General features: G+C 44.9%; 1 protein-coding gene across 1 annotated transcript in view; it reads left to right on the forward strand.

Moving 5' to 3' along the window:
- The first annotated feature begins 1,320 nt into the window (after nucleotides 1–1,320).
- HEG1 (heart development protein with EGF-like domains 1) overlaps nucleotides 1,321–26,575 on the forward strand; it is a 108,473-nt gene continuing 83,218 nt past the window's right edge. Inside the window, exon 1 of the mRNA XM_006884301.1 lies at nucleotides 1,321–1,588. Within this exon, the coding sequence (XP_006884363.1) occupies nucleotides 1,321–1,588 (268 nt within the window). The remainder of the gene's footprint in view (nucleotides 1,589–26,575) is intronic.

Raw genomic sequence — 26,575 nt, forward strand, 5'->3', positions numbered from 1 at the left:
AAAGATGGTCAGTCTCCTTCCATGTGATCTACAGCCTTGGAAACCCAGTGGAGGGTCAGCTCCCAGTGGGTTCCTACTGGCCTGGCAATGTGTTTATCATGATAGGTGTTGAACTGCTAACCTACAGATGAGCAGTTGGTTCGAATCCACCCAGGACAAAGATGAGTGTTTCCAGAAATAAAATGGCGAGTTGCCAGGGGTCAGGAAGTGCTCAACAACAGTAAGTTTGGTTGCCATTTTTAGATTTCGCCTATAGTTGAAGAGATTTGCAGTCCTAAAATGAAGACTTTTAAACATTGGGATGGGTGGGAAATATGGACACAGATGGAATATTATTTGCCAGTCAAACTTTGTTTTTATTGGATCTTGACACCTCTCTTCTGGAGCTTTCTGTAGAATATTGAGCGCTCTGGGTTCTTTTGATGCATTTTCATTCTGCAGCTCTTTTCCTGATTATGAGCTTGTCCAAGTCAAGCCTGAATTCACAGTTTCCTTTTCCCTGGGGCACGTTTGGGTGTCCAGGCAGAGACATCTCTGCAGAACGCTGGAGCCAAAGGCAGCGGTTGGAGGGAACGGAATCCAGTCTCAAAATGCGTCCGGGGAATACGATTCTTTATTGGCCAGAGGATGAGCGAGGTGTCAGATTTGGCAAAAGCAAGCACCTCACACTTCAGCCTGGGGGCCTGGAGAAGGAGTGGTGGGGGGAAGGCATCGGGCCATTCAGTCAGTGAGGGACAGTGGCCACTGAAGTGAGGACAAGGAATGAATTCCACCTCTCGCTCTGTGCTCATCACATCATCCAGGACAAGCTTTGCTCAAACTTAATGTGTGTTGGGAAATCCTGGTTCCTGATACGAGAGACTCAGCTTTTCTGATTCTTTTCCTCCCAAAAGCAAAGCACTGCTATAGGGGGTGAGGAAGGGAAGAGTAGGGTTTTTTCAAGAGCGGCACAGAGGCCGTGGTGACCTCGAGCCCCTCTCCAGGGCCAGGCTGATCTCGGGACGTTGGCCCCCGCCCCTTTCCTGCCCTCTCCCCGCCCCCCGGCCGGGCGGGTGATGTCAACCGAGGAGGAGCCACCCGCCCGCGACCCGCCCGGCTAATTAGCATGTGGCGGCGCCGCGGGCCGCCTCCCTCGCGCCCGCCCGGCCGCTGGCCGCCCTCCCGCGGGTCCCCACAACTTTTGAGGCGGACACTGTGCGCGCTGTCTCATTCTGCTCACTTCGCTGGCCCCGCGCGCCACTCGCGCCCGCTTCCCTGCCTCGCGGCCGCCCCGCGCCCACCCCGCGCGCCTGGCATGTGAGCGCGGGGGGCGCCCCGACCATGGCCTCTCGGCGCGCCTCGCGGGGGCCGCCGCTGCCGCTCCTGCTGCTGCTGCCGCTCCTCCTGCCGGCCCTAGGGGCGCGGGGCCCGCATAGCACGCATAGCGGGGCGCCCCTCGCAGGCGCGGGGCTGGTGCAGCCGCCAGAGACCGTCCCCGAGCGCGAGCTGCAGCTGCCGCCACGCGGGGAAAGCCGTGGGCCCGCGCGCCCCCGTCTCAGCCAGACACCCTCCGCGACACGGCGGGGACCCTCCGGCCAAGCCCCCCGAGGTAGGAGCGCGGTGAGACAGAGCCAGAGTGGGGCGGGCCAAGGTGCGGGCGCGCGCCGAGGGTCTGCATCCCCCGCCTAGGCCCTTCCACGCTGCCTGGCCAGAGTGGGGGATTCTCTGACCTAGTGTGTATGGGACCCTCGGGGTGGGATGGCAGAGAGGGCGGTAAATGAGGAGAGTGGGTTTCCCTGATGCTTTCACTGGTAGCTAGATTGGGGGTGTGACCATGCTCATTTGTCTCCAGACCCTGCAAGAAAACTTACCGCCCTTGGGGCACCCCATCTCGCCTTACTCACGTCCCTTATGTAAATAAATACGTTAACTTCAAAGCTTCTTTCTCCACCTCAAAGCTGATTATATCCGGCTTGTCCATTCCTTGATTACATCCCCCCACCTGCCCCCTTTAGATACAGAACTAGCTTCTCCAGGTACAAATACAAGTGCTGGTTTTTTAAAAGGTTCCAACACTTAAGACTTTGTAGTGAACAAAGAAGATGATTTGAAACTGAACACCCACTCCCCCACATACACACGTATACTCCCACTCCCTTAAAAAGTTATTTTTTTCACTGGGTTCACTCTTGGAGCAAAGCTACCAGAAGAAATTTACAAGGTTGAATCCTAGCAGGGTACATTTTGACACTGGACCTTCCCTGAACCTTCTCTCCACCAACCTTTTAGTTCTTTTCTTTTTGTTGTTGTTGTAGAAGAAAATTGAGTTGAATTTTATTCATGGAGATGTCACCTCGTGTAGTCTCCCTTTCTCATTCTGTGAAATGGAAAGAATGAAACTTGTTCCTGATATCCTAGTGAGGGTGTGACAAAATGAAAGTAAAAAAAAAGCCCTTTGAACAAACTGCAGTGTGGTGGGGCTACCCTTTCTTTTCAGGTGAGTGACAGAGGGGTGTCCTGGAGGAGCAAGGTTGCTTGCAATACAAAGGATTGATTATGAGTTTAGGGGAAGGTTTCATCTTGAGTTTAGGTGAAGATCTTATTTGCATACTTGACAATTCGTTTCTTTCATCCATCACACAGATTTCTTGGTGTCTGAAAGATTATTTTACTGTTGTGGTTTTTTTAAAAATAAAGATCAAATGTGCTGGTCAAAACTCAAGTTCATGTTTAAACATACTCCCCTCACAGCAGACAAAACAGGAACAATAGGGAAGGAAGAGAGCAAAAAGCTGCTAAAGACTGGAGACCTACATCTCACTCTGACTTGAGATTGCTTGGAGCACACATTTATTTTGTTCAGTTCCATGGCAAGGAGTTGAGAACACGAAAGATAACCTTTTCTGCCTTTTTTTTTCTTTTTTTCCCTAGAAAACTGAGAAATTAGCAAATAACTGAGGAACAGTGTATATAGTATTTAGTGATTTCCCCACCCCACCCCCACCCCCGCTCCCAAAATAGGAACTCAAATGCAGAGACCTGAGGAAGTATTCAGGAAGTGAACACAGGTATCTCCAGCTGATATTCCATCGGGCTGTCTCAGTTGAGGAGCCCCTGTTGTTAGAGGATGGGCGAAAGGGATGCCTGACTAATGGACAAGATTCTCCCCTGACTTGGGTTTCCTGCATAGAGAGATGTCAGGAAGAAGTTGTAGGCAGCTGTCTGATTGGCTCAGTATGTAAGAACTGGAGTCCATCTCCATCACCTAGTTAGGGACTACCCCTTCACCACAGGCGTAGGCAGCTTTAGCTGTCATCCTTGACTGAAATCTTCCGCGTTGGGTTCCTTTTGGAAAGTGAACCTATTCGTGGCTTTAGGTACTTGTTACTCATTGCTGTGGATGGAGTCAGGCCAGCTCATAGCTGACCCTCCTTCGGGTTCTCAGAGGCTGTAAATTGCATGGGAGGAAATTGCCCATCTTTCTCCTGTGGAGCAGCTGGCGGATTTGAACCGTGGTAGAGGAAACACCTTTGTGCAAGCAGTGCAGCTCTACCCTCGAGGCCACCAGAGCACCCTCAGGTTCATGAGTCATAAAAGCAAGAATTCATGCTAGAGGCGCAAAAAGTGGGTAGAGAGGACTTGGAATGGTCTAGATCTTCTACTTCCATGATCTCTTTGGGGACCATCTAAGAAGTGCCTGCTGTTCAGCTAATCTAAGGTGAGAATCTCAGAGGAAAGGTTGAAAGGTGTGATTGGAAGAGATGAAATTGACTAATATGACAGAAGATGTCATGAAGAGATGAAATTGACTAATATGACAGAAGATGTCACGTAGGAGGAAAAAGAAAACGAGAAAAACCAGCACGAGGTGATTTCAGAGATACTGAGCTTCCTAATAATCTCTGAAGATTTTCTTCGGACCCTTTTTGATTAGCCATGTGTATAACTAGCTGTTTAACAAAGAGTAAAGGCTCAACTCTGGAAGGGCCTTGGCAGGTCACACTGTGCCCCCTGCAGATGTCTGCCCTCCACAGCATCCCTGGCAGATGGTCGCCCTAGCTCTGCGTCAACAATTTTGTGTTTGGATTGTTGCACGTTCCTGCTGGTGATGAACCCTGCAGCCTTCCAAATAATGTGCTCCATTGGGTTCTTGGGGAAACAGCTTGTGGGCTGGTCTGCTGCAGAGATAGATACGGGCAGCCAGTGCCCAGCCTCTGCGGCTCTTGGTCTTCCAGTTACATTGGTGGCAGCAGGGACTAGAGATACCCCCTTGGGCCACTCTCTGATGACTTTTCTTTTCTGGGGACCTCTTTAGCCCTTTTCTTCCTCTTGTTAACTTTCTAAGTTCTTACTATTGAGTACTGTAGCAACTAAGTCAAGTGTTATGTTGTGAGTTATTTGGTTTGGTTTTTGTTTTGTTTTTTCAACTAGGACAACTGTAGCCACCCCCTACTATTACACCCCCAGTTTTTTTGTTGCTGTAAAAAAAATGAGCACATAACTTTTATGAAAAGAAGAGAATGGGGAGAAAGCACATAATTTTTGTAAAAATAGGGTAATCGTAAAAAATATGGTAACACACATTCCATATATGTGACGAGTTTGGTCGGTATGTCTCTGGAGAGCAGCCCTCTATTTGCACAGCCATTGTTAAGCTTCTGTGCCCACCTGCCCACCCTGCTGACACTTTGATGGCTGCTTATTGCTGGTGTTGCAGCCAGTGGTGACAGAGGATGTGAGCTCTGGAGGGCTACCACCACCCTGTGTTTTTTAACTATTCAGGGTATCCGAGCTGCAGATCTAATCAGGGTGCTGAATTTTCTGTCTCTGTTTTTGCCATCTACAAGCCAGGCTTTAATTGTGAGGTTTGCAGATGAGAGAACAAAAAGGCTTACATCATTGTGAAGATCGATGAAGACGAAGAGAACTTTCCCACCCAGAGAGGAAATGATGCTGGAGCAGCCAGCCCAAGGAGTAATCTTAGAAAAATGCAGCTCCCTAGAGAGAGAAAAGGGAAGGAGGCCTAGTGGCATAGTGCGTAACACATTGGATTGCTCCCCCCAAAAAAGGTTGGCAGTTCAAATCCAAGAGCCGCTCTGAGGAAGAAGGTGGGCAGTCTCCACCCGTAGATTTGCAGGCTTGGAAACATGCTGGAGAGTCATTGTGAGTCAGAATCACCTTGAAGACAGTGGATTTTTTTTTTCTAAAATTATATTTTATTAATTTTCATAAACATTTACAGAGATTTTGGGCTTCCACTCATTCATTGTTGCACTATTCTCTCTACCCTCCTCCCAGTTTGTTCTTGTCCAAATGCCACAGTGCTTGTCAAAGCCAGTTCTGATTAATCTTTGTCAGTGTATCCTTTGCCATTCCCTATCACTCCTCCCTGAGAGAGACTTCACCCTGAGTCATAAGGAAAAGGGGACGGCGTATTCTCTTAGCTACTTCCTGCTGAAAAGGGACGCTGTGGGTTTCAGGGTGAGGGCCCCTTTGGCAGTAGGAAACACATAGACTATTATGGAGATTGATTTTGGAATTCAGATGCACTCTTATTGATTGTGCTTGGCTGTACATGTACATATCCTTCAAGATGTATCATGGGGGTGTTGCAACCTAGAAGACACAAATTTGACTAACAAGTTACAAGTACATGAGTCCAAAAATTATGGAAAAGTAAAAGAAAAGATTCTTTCATTGTTTTACAAACCCTCCCCCAGGTCCCCTCCACCATGTAGCCCTTGCTCTAGTCTCCTGGGATGACAGAAATACCCAGTTACATCTCTCTTTTAGACGGTTCTCTCCCTCCTGTGTTTCAGTGCAGTATACATTATTGAACCCATCTTACTCAGTCTCTCCCCAACCCCAAGGACAGTTCCATTCTACAACAGTGGCATCATGTAATATTTGTCCTTTTGTGACTGGGATATTTCACTCAGCATAATGTTCTCCAGAGTCAACCATTTTGAATAATATTGCATGAGTTCCTTGTTTTTTAATGCAGCATAGTATTCCATTGTGCGAATATACCACAGCTTCTCTAGCCATTCGTTTGTTGATGGGCACTTAGGTTGTTTCCAACTCCTTGCTATTGTGAACAAAGCTGCAATAAACATGGGTGTGCATATATCTGCTTGGATGTCAGCTATGGTCTCTTCAGGGTATATTCCCAGTAGTGGAATTGCTGGGTCAAATGGTATCTCTATTTGCAACTTTTTGAGAAAGCGCCATACTGCTTTCCACAGGGGTTGCACCATTTTACACTCCCACCAACAGTGAATCAGGGTTCCAGTTTCTCCACAACCTCGCCAGCATTTGTTGCTTGCTGTTCTGTTAAATTTTGCTATTTTGACTGGGGTGAAATGATATCTCATAGTTGTTTTAATTTGCATCTCTCTGAGGGCTAGGGATTTTGAGCATTTCTTCATGTGCTTGTTAGCCATCTGAATGTCGTCTTCGGTGAAGTGCCTGTTCATATCCTGTGCCCATTTTTCTATTGGATTATTTACCTTTATCTTGTTGTGGTGCTCAAGTATTTCATAAATTCTGGATATAAGTCCCTTATCTGATATGTTATTACCGAATACTTTTTCCCAGTCAGTGGCTTCCCTTTTTACCCTACTGGAGAAGTTTTGAGTGAAGGAAGGTAGCCCCAGTTAAGCACTGTGCTGCTGGCGGAAAGATTGCTTACACCCACTAGCCACTCACTCCTCAGGAGAAAGACTTGACAGGCGACTTCCAGAAGGATTTACAACCGTGGAGCCCGATGGAGCAGTTAGTGATGCTCAGGGGGTGATCAGAATGGACTCAATGGCACTGGATTGTTGTTTTTAGAGTAAAGGAAGCCCTGTGAGCCCAGCCCCTTCTGAGCTGTTAAATAGCTGTTGCCTGAATTGCTGTAACTTTGTGGGCCAACTTTGTCATTTCACTTGGCTACAGGGACAACCATTACATGATGCAGTCAAATCCCTGGCTGGAGACATCCAAGGCCCCTCGGGGCAGGGGTAGTGACTTTCCTGCAGGAATGTTGACACCCCTTTCCTGGCTGAGGCTGTGGGAGGGAGGGTGGGATTCCTCAGAAGCTTGCTTGCTTTGATGGGGGGGGTGCCTCAAATAGAAGGAAGGGTGTGGGAAAAGGGACTCTCTGATGTGTGTGTGTTTTAAAAGCCACATCCTTTAAATCTGGCACGAATCCTTTCCTTGCTGCCCTCCCTTGAGTGTGCAGATGCTGAACGGCTACTTTCTGCCCGAGAGCTGCCTGGCATGAACAGAGGGAGAATGAGAGGTGTTCGTTGCCCAGTGGGCGCTTTCTTCATCCCTGGACTGTGCCCTCCCAGTGAGCCCCTCTCATCTTCCAGCAGCCCTGCCCAGCTGGCTGAAAACAGTGTTCCTGGAGTTAAACTTGTCATTGTCCCAGAGACTCTGAGAAAGAAAGCTCTAACAGATGGCAGCTGTGGTTTTGTTAGCCACTTACTGCTGTCTTCGGTGGCTTCCCTCTGTCCCCACATCCCCCCAGCTGTAATACGTGCACCTCCCTCCAAAGAACCCTAGAAAACAACAGAGAAAGCTAGTGCCGGCCCCTCTTTTGACTTCTACCTTGGCTTCACTTAAAAGGTCTTCAGGGTAGTTAGTGCATCCCCATTTCCCCCTCTAAACAATGCTGTGAGAGATATTATTATTTCCTTGTTACAGAAGCTGAAACGTGGTGAGTTTAGATAGTGAATGGAAGAGACAGGACCTCAGTCTTTTTTTGACCAGATCCTGAAATCTCAGTTTTCTCACCTGTAAAATGGAACAATAGTTGGCCTTGCTCATCGTAAAACCTCTCCAGCTGATCATTTCTGTGTCTTCCTCAAGTCTTTTGTACAAAAAGCTCTTCTTTTTATAGAGAATAGGATCTAGTGTTGAGGTAGGGAGGAGATGAGACGAGACACCAATCAATTGTGATCAAGTTGACTCTGACTCATGATGACCAATAGGGTTTTCATGACCTTTCAGAAGCAGATTGCCAGGCCTTTCTTCTGAGGTACCTTTGGGTAAGTTCTAACTGCTGGTCTTTTCATAAGTAAGCCAGTGCTTAACTGTATGTGCCACCTGGGGAGATCTAGAATTCATTCTTACATTTATTTTGGAAACTTCCTGACCACAAGTCTGTACATATTTATAAAATGGGGTTTTGTTGAGACATTGTGAAATTTACTGTTTAAATGCCAGTCCAAAAGTTATTGATGCAAGAGGGTTGCTCCTTTAATTATCAACTCAACTGAAATGAGCTGATGTTCTTGATGGACTCCCTTCTGGGCGCATGGAGCCAGTTAGGATAGCTTTCATTCCAGCATCTGTGCCTTCTCCTGCCTACTCACTCACACCGTTCTTTGCCTTTTGTTGGAGCGTGGCAGATGTCTCTGTCGGCGTGACATGTGACTGGTTTGTAAATCAGAAGATGAATGCTGGGCCCTTCCTCTGTGAGGAGCTATGCCTGGTGCTCTGGAGGGGTGCTATAGAGATACATTTTGCACCCGGGGACGTGAAGTCTTGTGAAACTGTAAACATCAAACGGTTAAAAAAAAATGAAATGAAGTGGTCTGAGTATTATAACAACAAAAAAAATGTGGCAAGATCATCTTGGCCATCGGAACAGCTGCAGTGCAGGGATGGACTGTGGAGTGACTTTGGGAGGCAGGAAGACTTTGGGGAGAGGGAAGGAGTTGGTTTTTGCTGTTGAAAATTGATGAGGATATGTCTAGACAGAGGGCCAGGGTTAGGATTGGAAGCAACAAAACCCCACATTAAGCTCAAGGCTTAAATGGAAGTGGTCACTGTCCAGGAAACACCAGAGAGAACTTGGGGAGATCATTTTGCTTCCGGAATAACACTGAAGACAGGACTGGGAGATGAGAGCTGATTGTGAAGGGAGTTAGAGACCTGCTGATGGTGTTTGGTTTTGTCATGCTGACATTGTGGAGCCTCTAGTGACTTCTGAATAGGGCAGTAGAGTTTACTGGCTCATTCTTTTGTGCTTGGTGGCAGAGGCTTGTAGAAGAACTGCATGCAGATCTTCCCTTACTACAGTTAGTTACAGTAACTGTTGTTACTGTAGTTAGGTGCCGTTGAGTATGACTCAGCGATCCTGTTAATAACAGATCTGTACCCTGTCCTTCCTGTGCTATCCTCACAATCTTTGACATACCCAAGACCATTATCACAGTCACAGTGTCAGTCCACTTGGTTGAGGATCTTCCTCTCTTTCACTATCCCTCCACCTTTCCCAGTATGATGGCCCTCTCCAAAGAAGAGCCTCGTCTAGCAACATGCCCAAAATATGAGATGAAGCTTCATCATTTTTGCCTCTAAGCAACACTCTGGTTGCACTTTTTAAAAAAATTTTGGCAGTCTATTCAGTACTCTTCTCCAACGCCACAGTTCAAAGGCATCAATTCTTCTTCTGTCATCCTTATTCATTGTCCAGCTCTCAGATGCGTAGCAAGTGACTGAAGACTATGGCCTGAATCAGGTGCACCTTAGTCTTCAAACTGACATCATTGCTCCTCAATAATTTGGAGAGGTCCTTGGCTAAAGACTTTCCCAGTACAATACAACCACTGTCTAGAGTTAATTTTTTTTTTAGAGTTAATTTTTAAATATTGCAATGCAGACAGGGATTATACTAGATGTGTTGCAAGTAAAGAACTGAAAACAGAATATGGACTAGAATAGAGGTAAGGCAAGAGTTCTTTAAAAAGGATAAATAAGGGGACTGGTGACTGACTGACTTGGAAACAACAGGGGGTGCGGAACAGGCATGAGGGCAGAGAATGGAGACTTTCATCATTAGGTTACCTCCATTTAAGCATTTACATTATAAAGACTGCAGTGTGTCCCTATGGAAATATTTTGTGGATAGTTAAGAATGTGCAGCTGAACTGGAAAAAAGTCAGAGCTAGATACAGCCTGCAGGTACAACAGTTAAGCTCCAGAAGAGGAAACAGACTCAATCAAATGGAGAATGTTCAGTGTAGACAGCAGAGCAGGAAGAGGCTCCAGCCTACGAGCCCGCCAGGCTTGCAGGTACCGTGAGTGGTGGGGCAGCTTGGAGGGTGGCTGTGGATTGGCAGGTGATGGGAATGCAGCAGACAGTTTTATGCACCAAATGTGATGAAGGCTCTTGGAAGTTAATATGTGTCTGCATGGACCTGCGGTCTTGTCTGGGTACCATCCATGTTAAAAGGAAAAGGGAGAATGCAGCAGGATGATTCTGAGATGCTTGGTGGGGACTTTTTAAAAAAAAATTATTATTTTTTGTGTATGTACTGTCAAATCAGATCTGACTAGTACAGGAGGAGATTGCCTCTCCCTCTCCAGCAAAGCATCTGGTGGATTAGAATTGCGTACCTCTGGGATTGCAGTGCAGCTTCTTGCCACTAGGCCACCAAAGCTCCCTACTTGTGGGGACTTTTAGGGGTGGAAGAAGGGACCTCTTTGCTGTATAGTAGGCACAGGAGGGAGAAGATGTTGACTGCCATGTGACAAAGTCAACTGTGAAGGGGAAAAAAAGTCAGAGCCAGAACCCCTGATTTTCAGCCCCTCCAGCATTTGTTGACTCCTGAATCTCCTCACATCAGGAGTGGGCAGTGCTGTCCACACAGTCACTTAAATGAGGAATCGAGCTGTTATCCTTTGTTTCTCCTTTCCCCACCTTCAACATCCATGTCTTCTGGTTGACTTTGTCTCTTAATACACACCTCGGGTCCACCCTCTTCATGGCCATTGCTCTTGTCTGTTCCACCTGTATCTGCTCATGTTCTTCCACTAATCCACATTCACGGAGGCCAAATTATCTTCGTAAAATGTAAATCAAATCACCTCACTCTTGGGCTTAAAACCATTCAAGAGCTTAAGTCTAATTTCCTTGCTGTATAAGAACTGAAGAATCCACCACAATGAGATAAAGGTAAACAACCCAATTGAAAAATGGGCACAGAATATGAACAGACACTTCAACAAAGAAGACATTCAGATGGCCAATAAGCACATGAAGAAATGTTCAAAATCCCTAGCTCTAAGAGAGATGCAAATCAAAACAACTATGAGCTATCATCTCACCCCAGTAAGAATAGCAAAATTCAACAGAGCAGCAAACAACAAATGCTGAGAGGTTGCGGAGAAACTATTCATTGTTGTTGGGAGTGTAAAATGGTGCAACCACTATGGAAGGCAGTATGGTGCTTTCTCAAAAAGTTAGAAATAGAAATACCATTTGGCCCAGCAATTCCACTACTGGAAATATACCCTAAAGAAACCAGAACTTCCACCCAAGCAGATAAATGCACACCCATGTTTATTGTTGCTTTGTTCACAATAGCAAAGAGTTGGAAACAACCCAAGTGTCCATCAACAAATGAATGGGTACAGAAGCTCTAGTATAGTCGCACAATGGAATACTATGCAGCATTGAAGAACTCAGGAAATATTACACAAAATGGGTGACCCTGGAATACATTATGCTGAGTGAAATATCTCAGTCACAAAAGGACAAATACTGTATAATGCCACTGTTATAAATAGGACTGACATCAGGTTTGGGGGAAAACTAAGAAAAGAAGGGATAAATAATGTACGCTACATTGAAACAGATGAGGGAGAGAACTGTCTAAAGGGATATATGATTAGGTATAATTTGCATGACAAGAGCCCAGAATAAGAGCTGCATAGTAAAGTGGACTGGGGGGGAGGGGAGGATTGTATAACAATGAAAGAATTTTTTTTTCTTTACAAAGAGAAAAGTGACCTGGGGGAGGGGTGGGCAGGGAGGAAAATGTGCAACAATGAATAAATGGAAATTCAAGCTCTCTATAATCTTTCATTAAAATCTCAAAAAAAAAAAAATCGAACAACTGAAGGATCTGAGTGTACTAATTCTGTTGCCTCTTCTTTGCTTTGTTAGATACCCCAGATAGTGGTGATGTCCCGTTTTTGGTATGCTTTTTTTAATTTGAGGCAAAATTAAAATTATGTAGAATTAACCATTTTTAAGTGAGCCCTGTAGTGGCATTTAGGGAGCTCTGGTGGCCTCGTGGTAAGGAATTGCACTGTCAGACTAAAGACATGCAGTTTGAACCTGCTAACTGCTCCACAGGAAAAGGATGGGCAGCCAACTCCGTGTGATTTACTGCCTCTGAAAACCTGCTGGAGGGTCAGCTATGGGTTAGTCCTGACTTGATGGTATTCAACAACATTAGTGACATTTAGTACACTCACAGTGTTGTGTAACCACTGCTTCTGATGGGTGTTTACAGCTGTTTACAGTCTTTTTTAGGTCCTGCCACACATCAGCAAATGAAGGTCCTGAAAGCTTTAGGCAGATGAAGTCTTTAAGGCCAGCTCTCCTTTGAGGAGGCAACTCTTCCCCAGCCGTGTTTTCAGTACCTTCCAACTTGAGGTGCATATCATCTGGCATTGAACCAGACGATGCTCTGCTATCCTCAAGGCTTTCACTGGCCAGTTTTTAAATGTGCAAACCACCAGGCCGTTATTTCCCAAGTCTTTTTGTTGGAACCTCTGACAAAACCCGTCCACCAAGGGTAACCTTGCTAGTATTTGAAATACTGGTGCCATAGCTTCCAACGTCACAGCTACACATAAGCCAACATAATGCGTCAAACTGACAGATGCGTGAAGGGCTTCTTCAGGGACTGGTCCTTTGTCCAGAGTGAGCGAGAGCAAGTCTTAACATCCTCACTCCTAAGGATCTTTCTGGCTTGTACTTCTTGCAAAAACGTATTTGTTTTTCTGGCAGTCTATGCAGACTCCCTTCACGTTCTCCAACAAAACCATAATGCACATCTCTTCATTCTTCTTTGGGCTTCCTCATTCATTGTGCAGCTCTCCCGTGCACATGAGGCTATTAAGAATACCATGGTTGAGAGGAAATCATTAGGATCTCAGAGATTAGTTGGGGATGGGGGTGTGTGAAGAAATAGGTAAGGGGTCTTGAGGAGATGGAGAGAGAAAAGCAACATCAATAGTAATTAATAGTAATTAATTATTTAAAACACAAAGCACAAAAATGATTGTGTAAAATAAAATGTTGTTAGGTGCTGTCGTGTCATAGATGACTCATAGTGACCCTACGAACGAAAAGCCTGAGCACTGTTCATAGAGTTTCTGGAGGCAAGTCATTTTGGAAGTGGACGCCACTCCTGCTTTCAGGCTTGTTTTAATCAGGAAACTCCACCAAACACTGTCCACCATGGATAACCATCATCGTATTTGGCACATCAGTGTCACAGTGTACAGCATCACGGGAACCACGAGTTACCTCTGTACAGCAATGCACAGACCAGTGCTATACCACCTAGAAGAATGTTTGACAAAAAAAACCCAATTTGAACCAGGCCTGAGGGCTGCAGATTAAAATCACCCACCTTGGGCTTGGTAGCATACAAATAAAATAAAAATTAATAAAATAAAACGTACATGAGTGAAACAATGTATATGAATCATTATATAAAAGTGAATGATGATATGGTTCAGTGCTATTGAGTTGGAGCCAATTTGTAGCTCACCCTCCATTGGGTTTTCAGAGACAGTAAATCTCATGGCAGGAGATCATCCATCCGTCTCCCACAGAGCAGCTGGTGGATTCGAACTGTGTGCCTTTGGGGTTGCAGCACACAGCTTCTTACCACTAGGCCAACAGAGCTCCCTGTAGTGAAAGATAATATAAATAAATGATAATAAGTAATTTTAAAAAAGACTATGGTTTGGTTCAAGTACACCTCAGTCCTCAATTTGACTGACATCTTTGCTTTTTAAACACTTCTAAAGAGATCTTTTGCCACAGATTTGCCTCATCCAAGATGTTGTTTGATTTTTTGATTATCATTTCCACGGGTGTTGAGAGTCTGGATCCAAGTCGTTTATCAGTTACATGTTTTGCAAATATTTCCTTACAGCTTGTGGCTTGAAATTCTCCTAATGGATGTGGAAATGTTAAGATTCTTGGCAGTATTACCAAATTATTCTTTAGAAGAAGAATTATGCCAAATTATACTTTCTCCATCATTGGATGGTTGTGTAGATTTCACCACACCCTTTTGTCACTGAGTATTTTGATGAAAAACAAAATAAAATGTTCACTCCCTCTTTTTCTTTCTTTTTTTCTTTAATACACATATCTTCAGATTATGTATGGTGTGGATGGTAGTGGCACTCGCCTTCTATCTCTGTGCTAACCCGTTTCCTGAAGTATCAATGGCATCCGCTTGTCCTCTGCTCTGAGGAGGCAGGTTGAAGAGCGGATGGTTCAGCCAGTGGGTTAGCTGACTAACAGGGTGCTTGGTCCACAATGGAAACAGCAGTGGGCTCCGCAGAGCAGCAGGGCAAGGTCTCTACCGTGATGCGTTGGATGGAGGTGACTCCATCTGGCCAAGGTGGCAGGCAGGGCTTTGGCAAATTGGCCAGTCTGGAGGGAAATGGAAATATTTTTAGAAAGGACTTTGGGTATTTATTTTTGGGAGGAACCAGTCCTTAGAGAGAGACAGCATGTTGGGAAAGGTAGGGAGAGAGTCAGGGAAAGAGAGGAAGACCTTCGATGAGTTGGATTGACACAGTGACTACCACCGTGAACTTGAGCATGACAGAGATTGTGAGGATGGTATGGGAGAGGGTAGGGCTCAGATCTATTGCTTGACACACTTAACACTAACAGTTGAGTGCAAAATCTGAGATGAGGCTTAAGGATGCTATTAGGATCTGACATCTTTCTACATTAGAACCATTTGCAAGGTAATAATTGAGACTTTAAATGTTAGAGTATTGGGCTGAATTAGATTTTTATTCGGGACCTCTAAGAATATTTTATGGTGTTTTGGTGACCTAGTGGCAAGAAGCTGTGCTGCAGTCCCAAAGGCATGCCGTTTGAGGACACCAGCTGTTCCATGGGAGAAGGATGGGCAATCTCATTCCTTAACTGCCTCTGAAAACCCACTGGAAGGTTAGCTGTGTGTCAGTTTTAACTCTAAGGTACCCACCACTACCACCACCACCACCACCACCAATAAGATTTTGGGAGTTCTGGTGGCTTAGTGGTAAGAAGGTTTGCTGCAATCCCCAATGCACCTGGTTCAAATCCACCAGCTGCTCCATGCGTGAAAGACGGGCAGTCTCCTCCCAAGGAATTTAGTGCTTCGGAAAATCATGGTAGGATCAGCTATGAGTCAATTCCAACTCAACCTCACACAACAACAAAACAGAAGAATATTTTAATACTGTTCCTAAAGTACAGAGAATCCTGGAAATTTTGAGATAGAAGGAAGCTTAAGAGATCTCTCTTCATTCATTAAATAATAGACTTATTTCCAAAATAGAGAGATAAAAGAAATCTCTCCATTTTGTTTTGAGACTCTCACTGCTGGTCTCATCTAACCTGATTGGTTTCTAGTCAGAACATTTCACCTGGTGCTCAGAAGTTTTGGACTCTGTGCAGGGCAAGATGCCAGGTCACCTTAGTTTGGACAAATGTCTAACAAATGCAGACACTTTCCCCTGTGTGGTGTGTCCGCAGCTCATAGAGAGAGTGTTTTGTGGAAAGTTTCCGGAAAACAGTGAATCAGTTTCACAACCACCCCAGAATTGTCAGAGCCACAGTTGGGAGATAGAAATGATATTCTTGCACTCGGTAGTAGTCAGAGGTGAAGCTGGTTGAGAGGATCCACGGAGAAGTCTCAGTTCTGTCACTCAGTCACTGTGACTTTAGACAAATCCCATCACGTCAGCTGTGAAAGGAGAGATGGGGCTCTGTGAGGTGAAAGGTCATTCTAAGCTCTGTTTCTTTTATGTCTTGAGTGTCCCTATGAGCACCTCCCGACTTCCCGGCTGCAGCTATGAAATGAGGAAGCACCTAGTGTTTTAGCCTTTCTGAGGGGATGAGGATGAATGATGGAATTTTAGCCTTTCTGAGGGGACGAGGATAGAAGAGGGATCTATATGTGTACCCACGACCCCAGACCCCACTAGACTGTGAACTGCTCGAGAGAAAACACCAGGCTGTCAATCAGTGTTCTCTAGTGCCCAGCTGAGGACTCCAGGAAGCTTGGGCCAACCAACCGATGTCTGATCATTCTTCCAGATGGTACTTCAGCCGGGCCTGTACCAACATGTGATTGCACAAAGTCTGTTCACCAAAGTCTTGAAGAACCATCTGCTAAGTCTGTGCTGTTACTGCTGCTAGGTGCCGTTGAGTGAAGCAGGACTCATAGCGACCCTATGAACAACAGATCTGAACCCTGCCCTATGCTGTGCCATCCTCATCATCTCTGATACATGAGAGCCCATAGCTGCAATCACTGTGCCAACCCATCTTATTGAGGGTCTGTAGGGCTTAAAGATGGACACGTTTCTTTTGGTTCATGCTTTAGTTCTGGAGTACTCGAACTCCATGGTTCTGTTGTGGCTTTCCTGTCATGTGAAAGTTTTGGTGGAAAGTTTGTAGGTCAGATGGCATGCCAGGAAGGAAAGACTCAAGTTCCCAATTGTACAGTTTTAGGTAATAAAATGCACACTTGGGAGGGGTGGGATTCTGACCTCACTAGAGCCCTTGCCTAACAAAAGCGCTCGTCTCTGCACTGGGAAGGATCTGGGCAGCAGAGAGGAGGAAGTGGAGACCCTACGGAGCTCCTGTCTGTTGTCTTGGATAGATTAGGGGCTGAAGACCTGGGAGGAGGAGAGATGACAAGAAGGGGGCAGAGGTCAAAGTTAAGCTCCTCTGCACCACCATTGGCTGGCTGAGCTGAAGCAGCTGGAACTGGAGGAAAGAATAGCAAGAGGACGGAAGAGGGATGTGTGGTCATAATCTGATGGGAATGCTCTTTGTGCTGGGCCCTGAGCTGTGATCATCACATGCTATTGCAGGTGATTCTACTTTCCTTCTCTGGGTGTTAGGAGGAGCTGGAAATGGCTTCAGGTTACTTTAACTCCCCCAGCTTCTGGGACCATTAGGACACTTAATATTATTGCATGATGAGAGGTTTCCTAGGATTGTCTTCTGCTAGGATGCAGGTGAGTATCCTGCTGACTTTACAGACATGGAGGCCCAGGCCTGGAGCTCAGCTAGCCTCATTTGAGCCCCTCAAAGTGCCCCTTAATAGCTGTGAAACAGTGTAGCTTATATAACCTCTCTGAATTCCAAGTTGCTCATCTGTCAAATGAGCTATCAACAGAACTCTGCTCAAGGAATGTTGTTATTGTTATGTGCCATAAAGTCAGAACTGACTGAGAGCTAACCCTCCAGCAGGGTGGCAGAGGTTGTATTGCATGAGATATTGCCTGTTTTTCTCTTGAGGAGCAACTGGTGGCTTTGAAATGCTTGCCTTTGGGTTGGCAGCTCAACTTCTTACCCACTAGGCCATCAGAGCTCTCTGATGCCTTGTGATAATGGACTGTTAGGATCTGCAGCTGCTGGCAGAGTTAAGAGTCAGTGAGGGCTCAGGGCCTCTGCCTGGAGAATAAGAGAACTTGTGTCAACCTCTGTCACTGTCAAGCTGTTTGCCATTGGCAACAACTGCCTCATTTTCTGCATCTTAATTACTTCATGCTAAAGGCGAAGGTCTATCCTGCTTCATTAACAGGACCTTTGAAGAGGAGCAAATCTAATTGTGACCGTGAAAGTGTGTTTAATTGTAGACACAGCAAATGTTTTACATCATAATACAGCTAATTAACTGACTGTGGCCTTAGGCAAGTCTTGAGTCCCTGGACCTGATTCTGTATCTGAAAAATGGCAATGATCATGCCATTTCACAGCGTCTTTATAAGGATGAGATGAATTCGACTGTGGAGATGTACTTTGTAAACACATATATGCTATGTGTGCTATGTACGTGTTCCTCAGTGCTTTCCAGGAGCACATCAGCATTCTTACCACTCTTAAGTGAGGGAGAAATTAATGAAGAAGGTAGGATTTAAATTGGAAATGGAAGGATTACAGAGAAGGTGGAGAAAGAGACCATCTCAGCTGCTTCTGGTTCCCATGACTTAACTCCTTCCCCAAACCCTGTTCTCTGGCTCTTATGATGCGACGCTGACTGACCAGCCTGGCCTCACCGTTGTCCTGCTGCCCCTTCTCTTATCCCTCCCTCTGGGCATGTTCCTCACATTTCCCTTGGCCGCCTACCTGCTGTGCTCTGTCTCAGTGGACAATTATTGAGCAATTCCTTTGGCCCAGCCGGGGGATTCAGAGATGAAAATTAAGCCACAGCCCTTATAAGGAAGATTGAGCTCTGTTCAAAGTGTGATTATTTAACAAGATAAACTAGTGCAGAGGGAGAGAATTCTTCCTGGGGAGACTTCTTAGAAATGGTGGTCTCCAACCTGCTGTGAGAAATAGGTTTTGCCAGAAGACAAAGTAATGAAGGGATGACATAGTCAGATGAGAGGGGGGGTGCTTTGCCTGCTTCCTCCGACCACGTGGTTCCCAGAACTGCCCTTTTTTTCCGCTTTAGAAATCCAGTTCCGCACCTTTAACCTCAACCAGACATCCACATGTTTACTATCTCGCTGCTCTTTAAATGCAACAGATAACAGATCCTTGGCAGAGTTGTCATTAAAGCATTAAATGAGGTAGGAGATGTGAGAACACTTAGCACTTGACAAACACCAAATAAATATTAGTGAAATTTCAGTCTCCTCATATAAATGCCACTCTATTTGCTCCTCTTCTCCTTTGATTGTTAAGAGTCCTGTGAATCTTCCATTTCCACACTAAAAACCTTGAGCACTTTTGTTTGTCTTTTTTTTTAACCCACATGTGATTTACATTCACCCTTTTCTCTCCCCACCCCACCCCCCTTTTTTCTTCCTTCCTTTTAACCCCCTTTGATACTCTTAATTCCATTTGAGGCATAGCTTACATAGTATGCCAAGATGTAACCTCATGAAACTGCAGTTGGGATTTAAATGCACTTCGTGAGACAACCCCAAAGGCTACACGGAGGAGGATCTTCCTTTCTGGGTTTTGGTATTATTTCACAGCCAGAGTGCAAACAGAGCTTTGTCTGTCATACTTTGCACATGTTGCCAGGAGAGGCTATTCCTTAGAAAGGGATGGGAAGGTGGAAGTCAGCAAGAGAGGAAACCCCAGTGAGGTGGATTGACACAGTGACTGCAGCGATGGGCTCAAGATGGGCTGGATCGGAGATGGTGAGATGGCACAGGAGAGGGCGGGGTTCAGGCCTTGTGTGTAAGCTCACATGAGTCATACTTGATAGCACCTAAAAACAACACAAGCATGTCACTGTCAGAGCTTTGCTCTTTCCTTTCTTATCCTTCATTATTTCTCTAATTCTATATTTCTTAAATGGATCTTTGCTTTGGCGACAAACAGACCTGGCTTTGAATTTAGCTGTACTCTGTTCTACAACTGGAGCTCTGGTGGCCTACTGGTAAGAAGCTGTGCTGCAATCCTGAAGACACACAGTTTGAATCCACCAGCTGCTCCGTGGAGGATGGGCTGTCTGTCTCATGCAGTCAACTCAGCAGCACACAACACCTGTTATTACAACAGCATGTTACATAATCTCAGTTTGGTGATCTGAAAAATGGATAATTACTGGACATACCTTGTAAGGGTATATCATGAGGATTGACCGAGACAAACCATATGAATGCTTAGCCCACTGTGTGGCTTGGAACAAGTGTGTGTGCACTTGGCTGTTATTATTATTAGTCTGTTCTGGCGTCTGTCTTACATTGTTTTGTTTCACTTCTCCCTAACTATTCTTTCTTCTGCTGTATCTCGCTCCCTTTTGTCTTTGTTCTCTTTCTTCTCCCTCTATTTATCTCTTTCTCTTACTTGCCATGACAGCCAAGTGATTTTTAAAGTACTGGTTATATTTGAATAGAATGCCAGGTTTTCCCCAATCTTAATTTTAAAAGCCTATCATTACGCTTTTTATTCATCTCTTTAAATGGGTTTTATGCATACAGCTTCAATGGGTAGTGTCACCAACTTGCTGCCTCCCCCCACCCATGGTAAGGGGTCATTTTAACAGCTGTCCCCTCAACCCTCCACCCTTTGTGCTGAGCCATCACTCCGTTTGTATACATTTGCCAACAATGGTAAACGTTCCAGACAAATTTTGTTTCTGTGACTGCCTCAGGCCACTTCACAGAGGCCTGTGGAAGAAATTAACTCCAGAATTTACAAAAGGCAGCTGCCAGCCCTGTGTCAATGTTGAAAGCACCGCCTGAGACTCATTAAGTTCAACCTGTCCAGACCCTAGGCTGAGGGTTCTTCCTGCCCCCTCCTCGAGCCCACCCTCTCCCCCCTCTTCCTCCTCAGAACCAGGATGTTTTTCCTTGCCTTTTTATTGTTTAACTAACCTGGCAGGCCTCCTTTGGTGGAGCCCTGCCACCCTGCTTCCTCTCTGGGCGTGAACGAATGTATGGTGACAACACAGGCGTCAGGGCGGGCAGCGCCTGTGTCCCATGGCCTCGAGTCCCCTGATACTTTGGGAAGCCTCTTGTCCTTGTTCACAATGGCCTTTAACTCTGTTCACAATGGCCTTTAACTCGAGAGATTCTTCAGTAACTCTGCTGGGTGCTTATTTTTCATAGAGGAAGAGGAGCAAAGAAAACAAAGGCAGCAAGGTAGACCAGCCCTCAGAAATGACAGGCACCCCAAAAACCTTTTTTGTTCACTTAACTGGAATCTTCTAACCTTAGACTTTCTTTTCCTCAGAGCTACCTGCCCCCTTCACCCCTTTTTTTAGCCTATAGAGTTATTTTTACACACCTGAGAGTTTGAGGTCTGATCTAGTTCTTTCACTGTTCACTCCTGTCTGGGGCAGCTGCATCCCTCCGGACACCCTGGAGGCAGCTGGGGTGGGGTGGGGTGGTAGACCTGTTCCTGGAAGCCCAAGGCGCCCTCCGCCTCTGCTACAGGGCGCTCAGCTGAACCGAAGCCCACCCTTCCTCCAAGGGGAGACGCTACGCCTTCTCAGCTTTCAATACCGGAGGCTCTTTCAGGGAATCTTTTTGAAAATCCCATCTTCCAACTGCAAGTCCTAACACTTCTGAGTACCTATGCTTTTTTTCCCCTTTCTTTCTTTTTTTCTGGAGAGCTGCTCCTTTCAGAGTTAAGGACAAGGAAGGAAATGAAACTCCCCGAGAGCCCTGGACAGGCCAGAGTGAGCCCTGAGGCCTTTGTTCACACAAACTCATTTGGCTCCTAAACGTCCTCCACCCAAAATCATTACATCCGCAGCAGCGTTTCAAAACACAGGCTGGAGTGGAGGGCGGAGGGGGCGGCTGCCTTTCTGGTGAGATCGCAGCCACCTTCCCCCCACGCCCCAAAGTTCCTGCCTGCCCAAAAATATCCACTGGCCATCCGGCCTGAAATCCCCCTCCTTTGGATCCAGGAGTCCAGGTCTGACAGTCAGGCTGACAGGGTCCAACCTTGGAAGGTTCCAGTTTTATTTGGGGTGGAGGGCAGGTGAACAGTAGAAAGGGAGCCTGGCTTCTTGTTGCAGCCTGGTGTCCACCCTCCAGCCCCACAGTGCCCCTCTGTGTCTTTCTGGGCTACTTCTCACACCCGATGACAGTTCAGTTATGTGGTTACAGGGTTCAGCTCTCAGGGAAATGGTGCACTCTTTGAGGTAAAATCCATATTCATGTTTGTAACAGTCATCAGTGTTTTTGCCCGTTGCTCATAAACTCACTGTCATTGACTCTTTCCAGCTTCCAGAGACTGTCTGTTGGGTTTCTGAGGCTTTGAATCTTAACAGGAGGAGACTGCCCATTTTCCTCCTGCTGAGCCTCTGGTAGATTAAAACTGCTAGAGAAACATGTTTGGACAATGCCAACCAAAGCTCCTTAGCTTATGACCAGTGCCCAGCAAGTATTTCTTGAATTCATAAACACACCTCTTTGGCTATGCTGTGGATTTGAATCTCTTCCTTCTTCTCTCGGGGCCCCAGTTTTTTCTTCTGAGAGTCAGCCTGGCTTGTGTTTATGGTCCCTAAGGCTAGTGAGCATCTCCGGAGAAGAACAGGAGTGCAAAAGACAGCCCAAAGAAGTTACAGATACTAGCTAATAGAGCACACTGCAGGCCATAAATTAGAAAGGACTGGCTAACTTCTCTTTTCATCCTTACTGGTTTTCATTGGGGTGTGGTTAACATGGAAAATTCAACCCTAGTGGCACAGTAATTAAGCACTGATGCTAACATAGAGGTCACCAGTTCAAGCCCACCAATAGCTCTGCAGGAGAAAACTCAGGCAGTCCCCTTATGTAAAGATTACAGCCTTGGGAAATTTATAGGACAGTTCTGTTCCCATAAGCATTTGTAAGGCTACTGTGAGTTGGCATGGCAGTAGGTTTGGTTTTTTGGTTTAACAAGGAAAGACACTAGACTCTAATCACTGTCACTTATTCTCCAGCTTGCTCAGAACAGATGACCTCAACACAAAGACTCAGCCTTCTGTTCTCTTCTCTGAGATAGGGTAAGAAATTCCCAAATAAATTCAGGTAATAAATAACCTGAAATGTAGGGGTCTAATGGGATAATAAATGCTCCCTGTGTTATCCCATAAAATGTGCTTTGCAATTATAAATGCGTGGGATTCTTGAATTTGCTCTCTAAGAATAGAAGTACACTTTAATTCTCCTTAGAAGTACCTGTGAACGTTGTTCCTTTCCTCTTGTATCTGCAGCCATCCATCATCCTAACAGAGGACTTAAAAGAGAGAGTGGGCTGAAAAAGTTTCTTTATCCCTACTTGGTGTGAACAATAAGATTTTAGGAAAATCTTCCAAAGTTATACTTTTAAAAATCCCAGGTACTTGCAACAATTACAAGTTAAGGTACTCAGGGTCCACTGCAATCCTTGGAGCAGTTCCCCATTAAAAATTGAATGGAAAAGCAAGGTGGGGAATTCTATAGCTGGTGATCAGTGTCTTACGGTTTCACATCTTCTTCCTTGTCAACCTTAACCATTTTCAATCTACTAAGTGATATTCTGAAGACAATTTGACACTTCTGTTTACTGTTCCATGGCCTTTCCTCAAGCTGGCTGCTCACAGACTCTTCCTGTTACATCTTAGTCACCACTAGCTTCCTCTTACTCCCTTTTAGTTACTATTTGTGTAGGGAGTTCTGGTGGCTTGGTGATAAGGAATTGCACTGCCAACCAAGAGGTAGGTGGTTCGAATCCACCTGCTGCTCTATGGGAGAAAGATGGGCAGTCTCCTCTTGTATGTTTTACTGCCTCTAAAGACCAGCTGGAGGGTCACCTGTGGGTTGGTTTCAACTCAGTGGTACAAGACACACTATTTGTGTGTATTTGTTTATTATATATAATATTAAATTTTGGATTTTTTTTCACTAGTTTATTTACAAAATTCTAATACAAATTTGAACAAATTCTTTCAAATTTCCCTCACTCCCCAATCAAATTGTACAATCCAATGATTAATCCCTTTCTTCCCCTGTACATCCACATCCCTCTGCTTCTAGCCTCTCCTACCCATCTTGGATCCTTATACACATTCTACAATAATCGTCTTACTATTCAGTGACATCAGTTATACTGATCAAGCCTATTTTACTTGAGTGGGAATCAGATAGTATTGGCCCTCTTGTGTCTGTCTGCTTTTTCTTGGCATAGTACTTTCCAAGGTTACATCACGTAGCAGAATGACGTGCTTCTTTATATTTGAATAATGCACCGTTGTAAGTGTTTACCCATTCATCTGTTGATGGACACTTTCCTTATTTCATCTTTTGGCTTTTGTGAATAACATGGCAGTGAATACTGGTGTGCAAGTGCTTATTTGAGTCCTTGATTTCAGTTCTCTTGGGTGTAGTGTACCTATGAGTAGAATTGGCTGGATCATGTCTCCAGCCAGTTCATGTTTAGCTTTTTTAGAAACTGCCAGACTCTTTTCCACAGAAGACACATCATTTTATATTCTCACCAGCAGTGGATGAAGACTCCTCATTCCCCACCAACACTTGTGATTATAGCTAGCCTTCCTAGTTGACGTAAAGTGGGATCTCATTGTGGCTTTGATTTGTATTTCTCTGATGACTAATGATGCTGACTGTCCTCCCTTGTGCTTAATGGCTATTTATATACTTTCTTTGAAGAAATTTCTAGATATGTTCTTTGCCCTTTGGGGCATGGGATTGGGTTCTTTATCTTTTTGTTGTTGAGTTGTAGGAGTTTTTAATATGCTCTGGATATTAAATCCTTATCAGCTATATGCATCACTTATTTCCTCCCATTCTATTGACTTTCTTTTCACTTTCTTGATAAAGTTCTTTGATGTATAAAAGTTCTTAATTTTTATGAAATCTAGTGTATCTTTTTTAAAGTTTTATTTCTAGTGCTTTTGGTGTAAAATCTAAGAGAAGGCTGTGAAAAACATGGTCCTGAAACTGTACCCCTATGTTTTCTTCTAAGAGTTTATGGTTTTGGTTTAGGTTCTTGATTCCTTGTGATTGAATTTTTGTGTATGATATGAAATGTAGCTGTAATTGCTCTCTCTCTTTTTTTGCATGTAGAGGTCTAGTTACCCCAGCACTATTTGTTGACTAATGTCATCCTGCCTTTGCTGTGTCACTTCTCTCTTTTTTGCTGATTTTTCTTTCCAACTTAGTTGAACCAGTCCTTGAGCTGGCTGGCTTTCTGTGCCATCTCCTAATCCCAGATTTTTAACTACCTGTTGGACATTTTACCTGGAGGTTATAACACGACTCTAAAATTCCCTTTTTAGGAACAGACTGGTTTAGTCCCTCAAACTCATTTTCTCCATTTCAGCTTTATTGTTTTGTTGTTGTCATTCTTTTCTTTATCCTTAGCATTTCTCCTGAATTAGAAGCTGATTTTAGAAGCTCTTTTGCCCAGTCTTCCAGCTAATATGCAGCAATTGCCGAACTCAAGTCCCCCTGATCCCGTAACCCACATGATATGCACATTCTTTTATTCCTAATGTGAAACAAGGTCAGTGCAGTTACGTTTAAGGCTTAAACTTGGAGACCAGGTGGGTCTTTTAAACCATTATTATTTGAACATTTTATGGTGATTTGGGTGAAAGATTACAGAGTATATTAGTTTTATAACATTAGTCGCAGCCCCCTCAGTGTAGCTCGGCTCCACAGTCAACACTCTTGGCACCAGCAGTCAGGAAATCAAAAGATGAATTGTACTAAGAAAAATATGCTGCCAGGGACCTCTCCTTGAAGAGCAGTGACATCAGTTTAGAGACTAAGGTGTGCCTGGTCCAGGCCATGGTATTCAGAATTACTAATTACTTGCTGTGCATCAGAGAGCTGGACAATGACTAAGGATGACAGAAGAAAAATTGATGCCTTTGAATTGTGGTGCTGGAGAAGATTCTTGAATATACCATAGACTGCCAAGAAAACAAATAGGTCTGTTTTGTAGAAGGTGAAATCAAGTTTCTCCTTGGAGGCTAGGATCTCATGTACTTTGTCATGTGGCCAGGAGTGACCAGTCTTTGGAGAAGGACAACGTGCTTGGAAGGGTGAAGAGACAGACAGCACAGGAGAGGAACACCCTGGATGAGATGGATTAATACAGTAACTAGGGCAGTGGGGGTAGGTGTGTCTGAGTTAGTGAGACTGGCTCAGGACAGGGCAGGCTTCAGAGCTATTGTACATAGGGTCGCTATGGGTCGCAGGCACATAACAACAATGTTGTATACACATTCATTTCATTTGGTGACAATAGCTGCAGTCCTCTAGATGTAACAATGGTTTTGTTACTTCTTCTTTAGGTTCCTTACTTCCATTCATTGTTCTTTCCTGCCACTTCCTGCCTTCTGAACTTTGTTTTAGGGCAAATGTAGGCTTTTGGTTGAGTGTTCTAAGGAGTCCTTATGGATGGTACTGTTCACTGTGTAGACCTGTCTGCGTTTGTCTGAAAGGTAGCCTTTGGGAATGAGTTCAGTTCCAGATTTGAAAGGTAACTAAGGGCCATAGTCTTAAGATACAATCTCTACCTGGCCCTTAAGCTGCTATGTGTGTGTGTGATTTTCTAATTTTATACTGTATTTTCCTCCTCCTCTGCCCAGGACCTTCTGTTGTGATAGTGTGGGGCACTTTTTTTGGTTTGTTTTGTTTTTGTCACTGTCTGGCCCCTTAAATCCTTCATCCTGAGCTAGTTGAGGGCATTAATGGAAACAGCATTAAAAAATTGGTATTTAGAGACCTAGGTTTATTCTATGACTTTGAAAAATCACTTAATCTTTGGGCCCTCTGAGTTGCGTAGGGCTACTATGGCTGTACTCTGGTGCCGCTGCCTCTCTGGCATGTGTGTAAACTCTGAGGAGAGTCATTTGGGACTGACAGGGACACTATCACAATAGGCTTTGATCTTGGTGGAGAAGAGCACACGGCCCTGATGAACTAAGTGCTTTATGAAGATACATCTGCTTGCCAAAGTTGTCATGAGCATTAAATGAGATGTATTTTCCATCAAGTCAGAACCAACTCATAGCTGACCCCCCCAGTAGTTTTTCAGAGGCTGTAAATCACTGAAGAGGGGATTGCTCATTTTTCTCCTTTTTTTCCCCTC

The sequence above is a fragment of the Elephantulus edwardii genome, unplaced genomic scaffold, assembly GCF_000299155.1.
Source record: "Elephantulus edwardii isolate Elephantulus edwardi_28Jun2011 unplaced genomic scaffold, EleEdw1.0 scaffold00032, whole genome shotgun sequence".
NCBI classification, from domain to species: domain Eukaryota; kingdom Metazoa; phylum Chordata; class Mammalia; order Macroscelidea; family Macroscelididae; genus Elephantulus; species Elephantulus edwardii.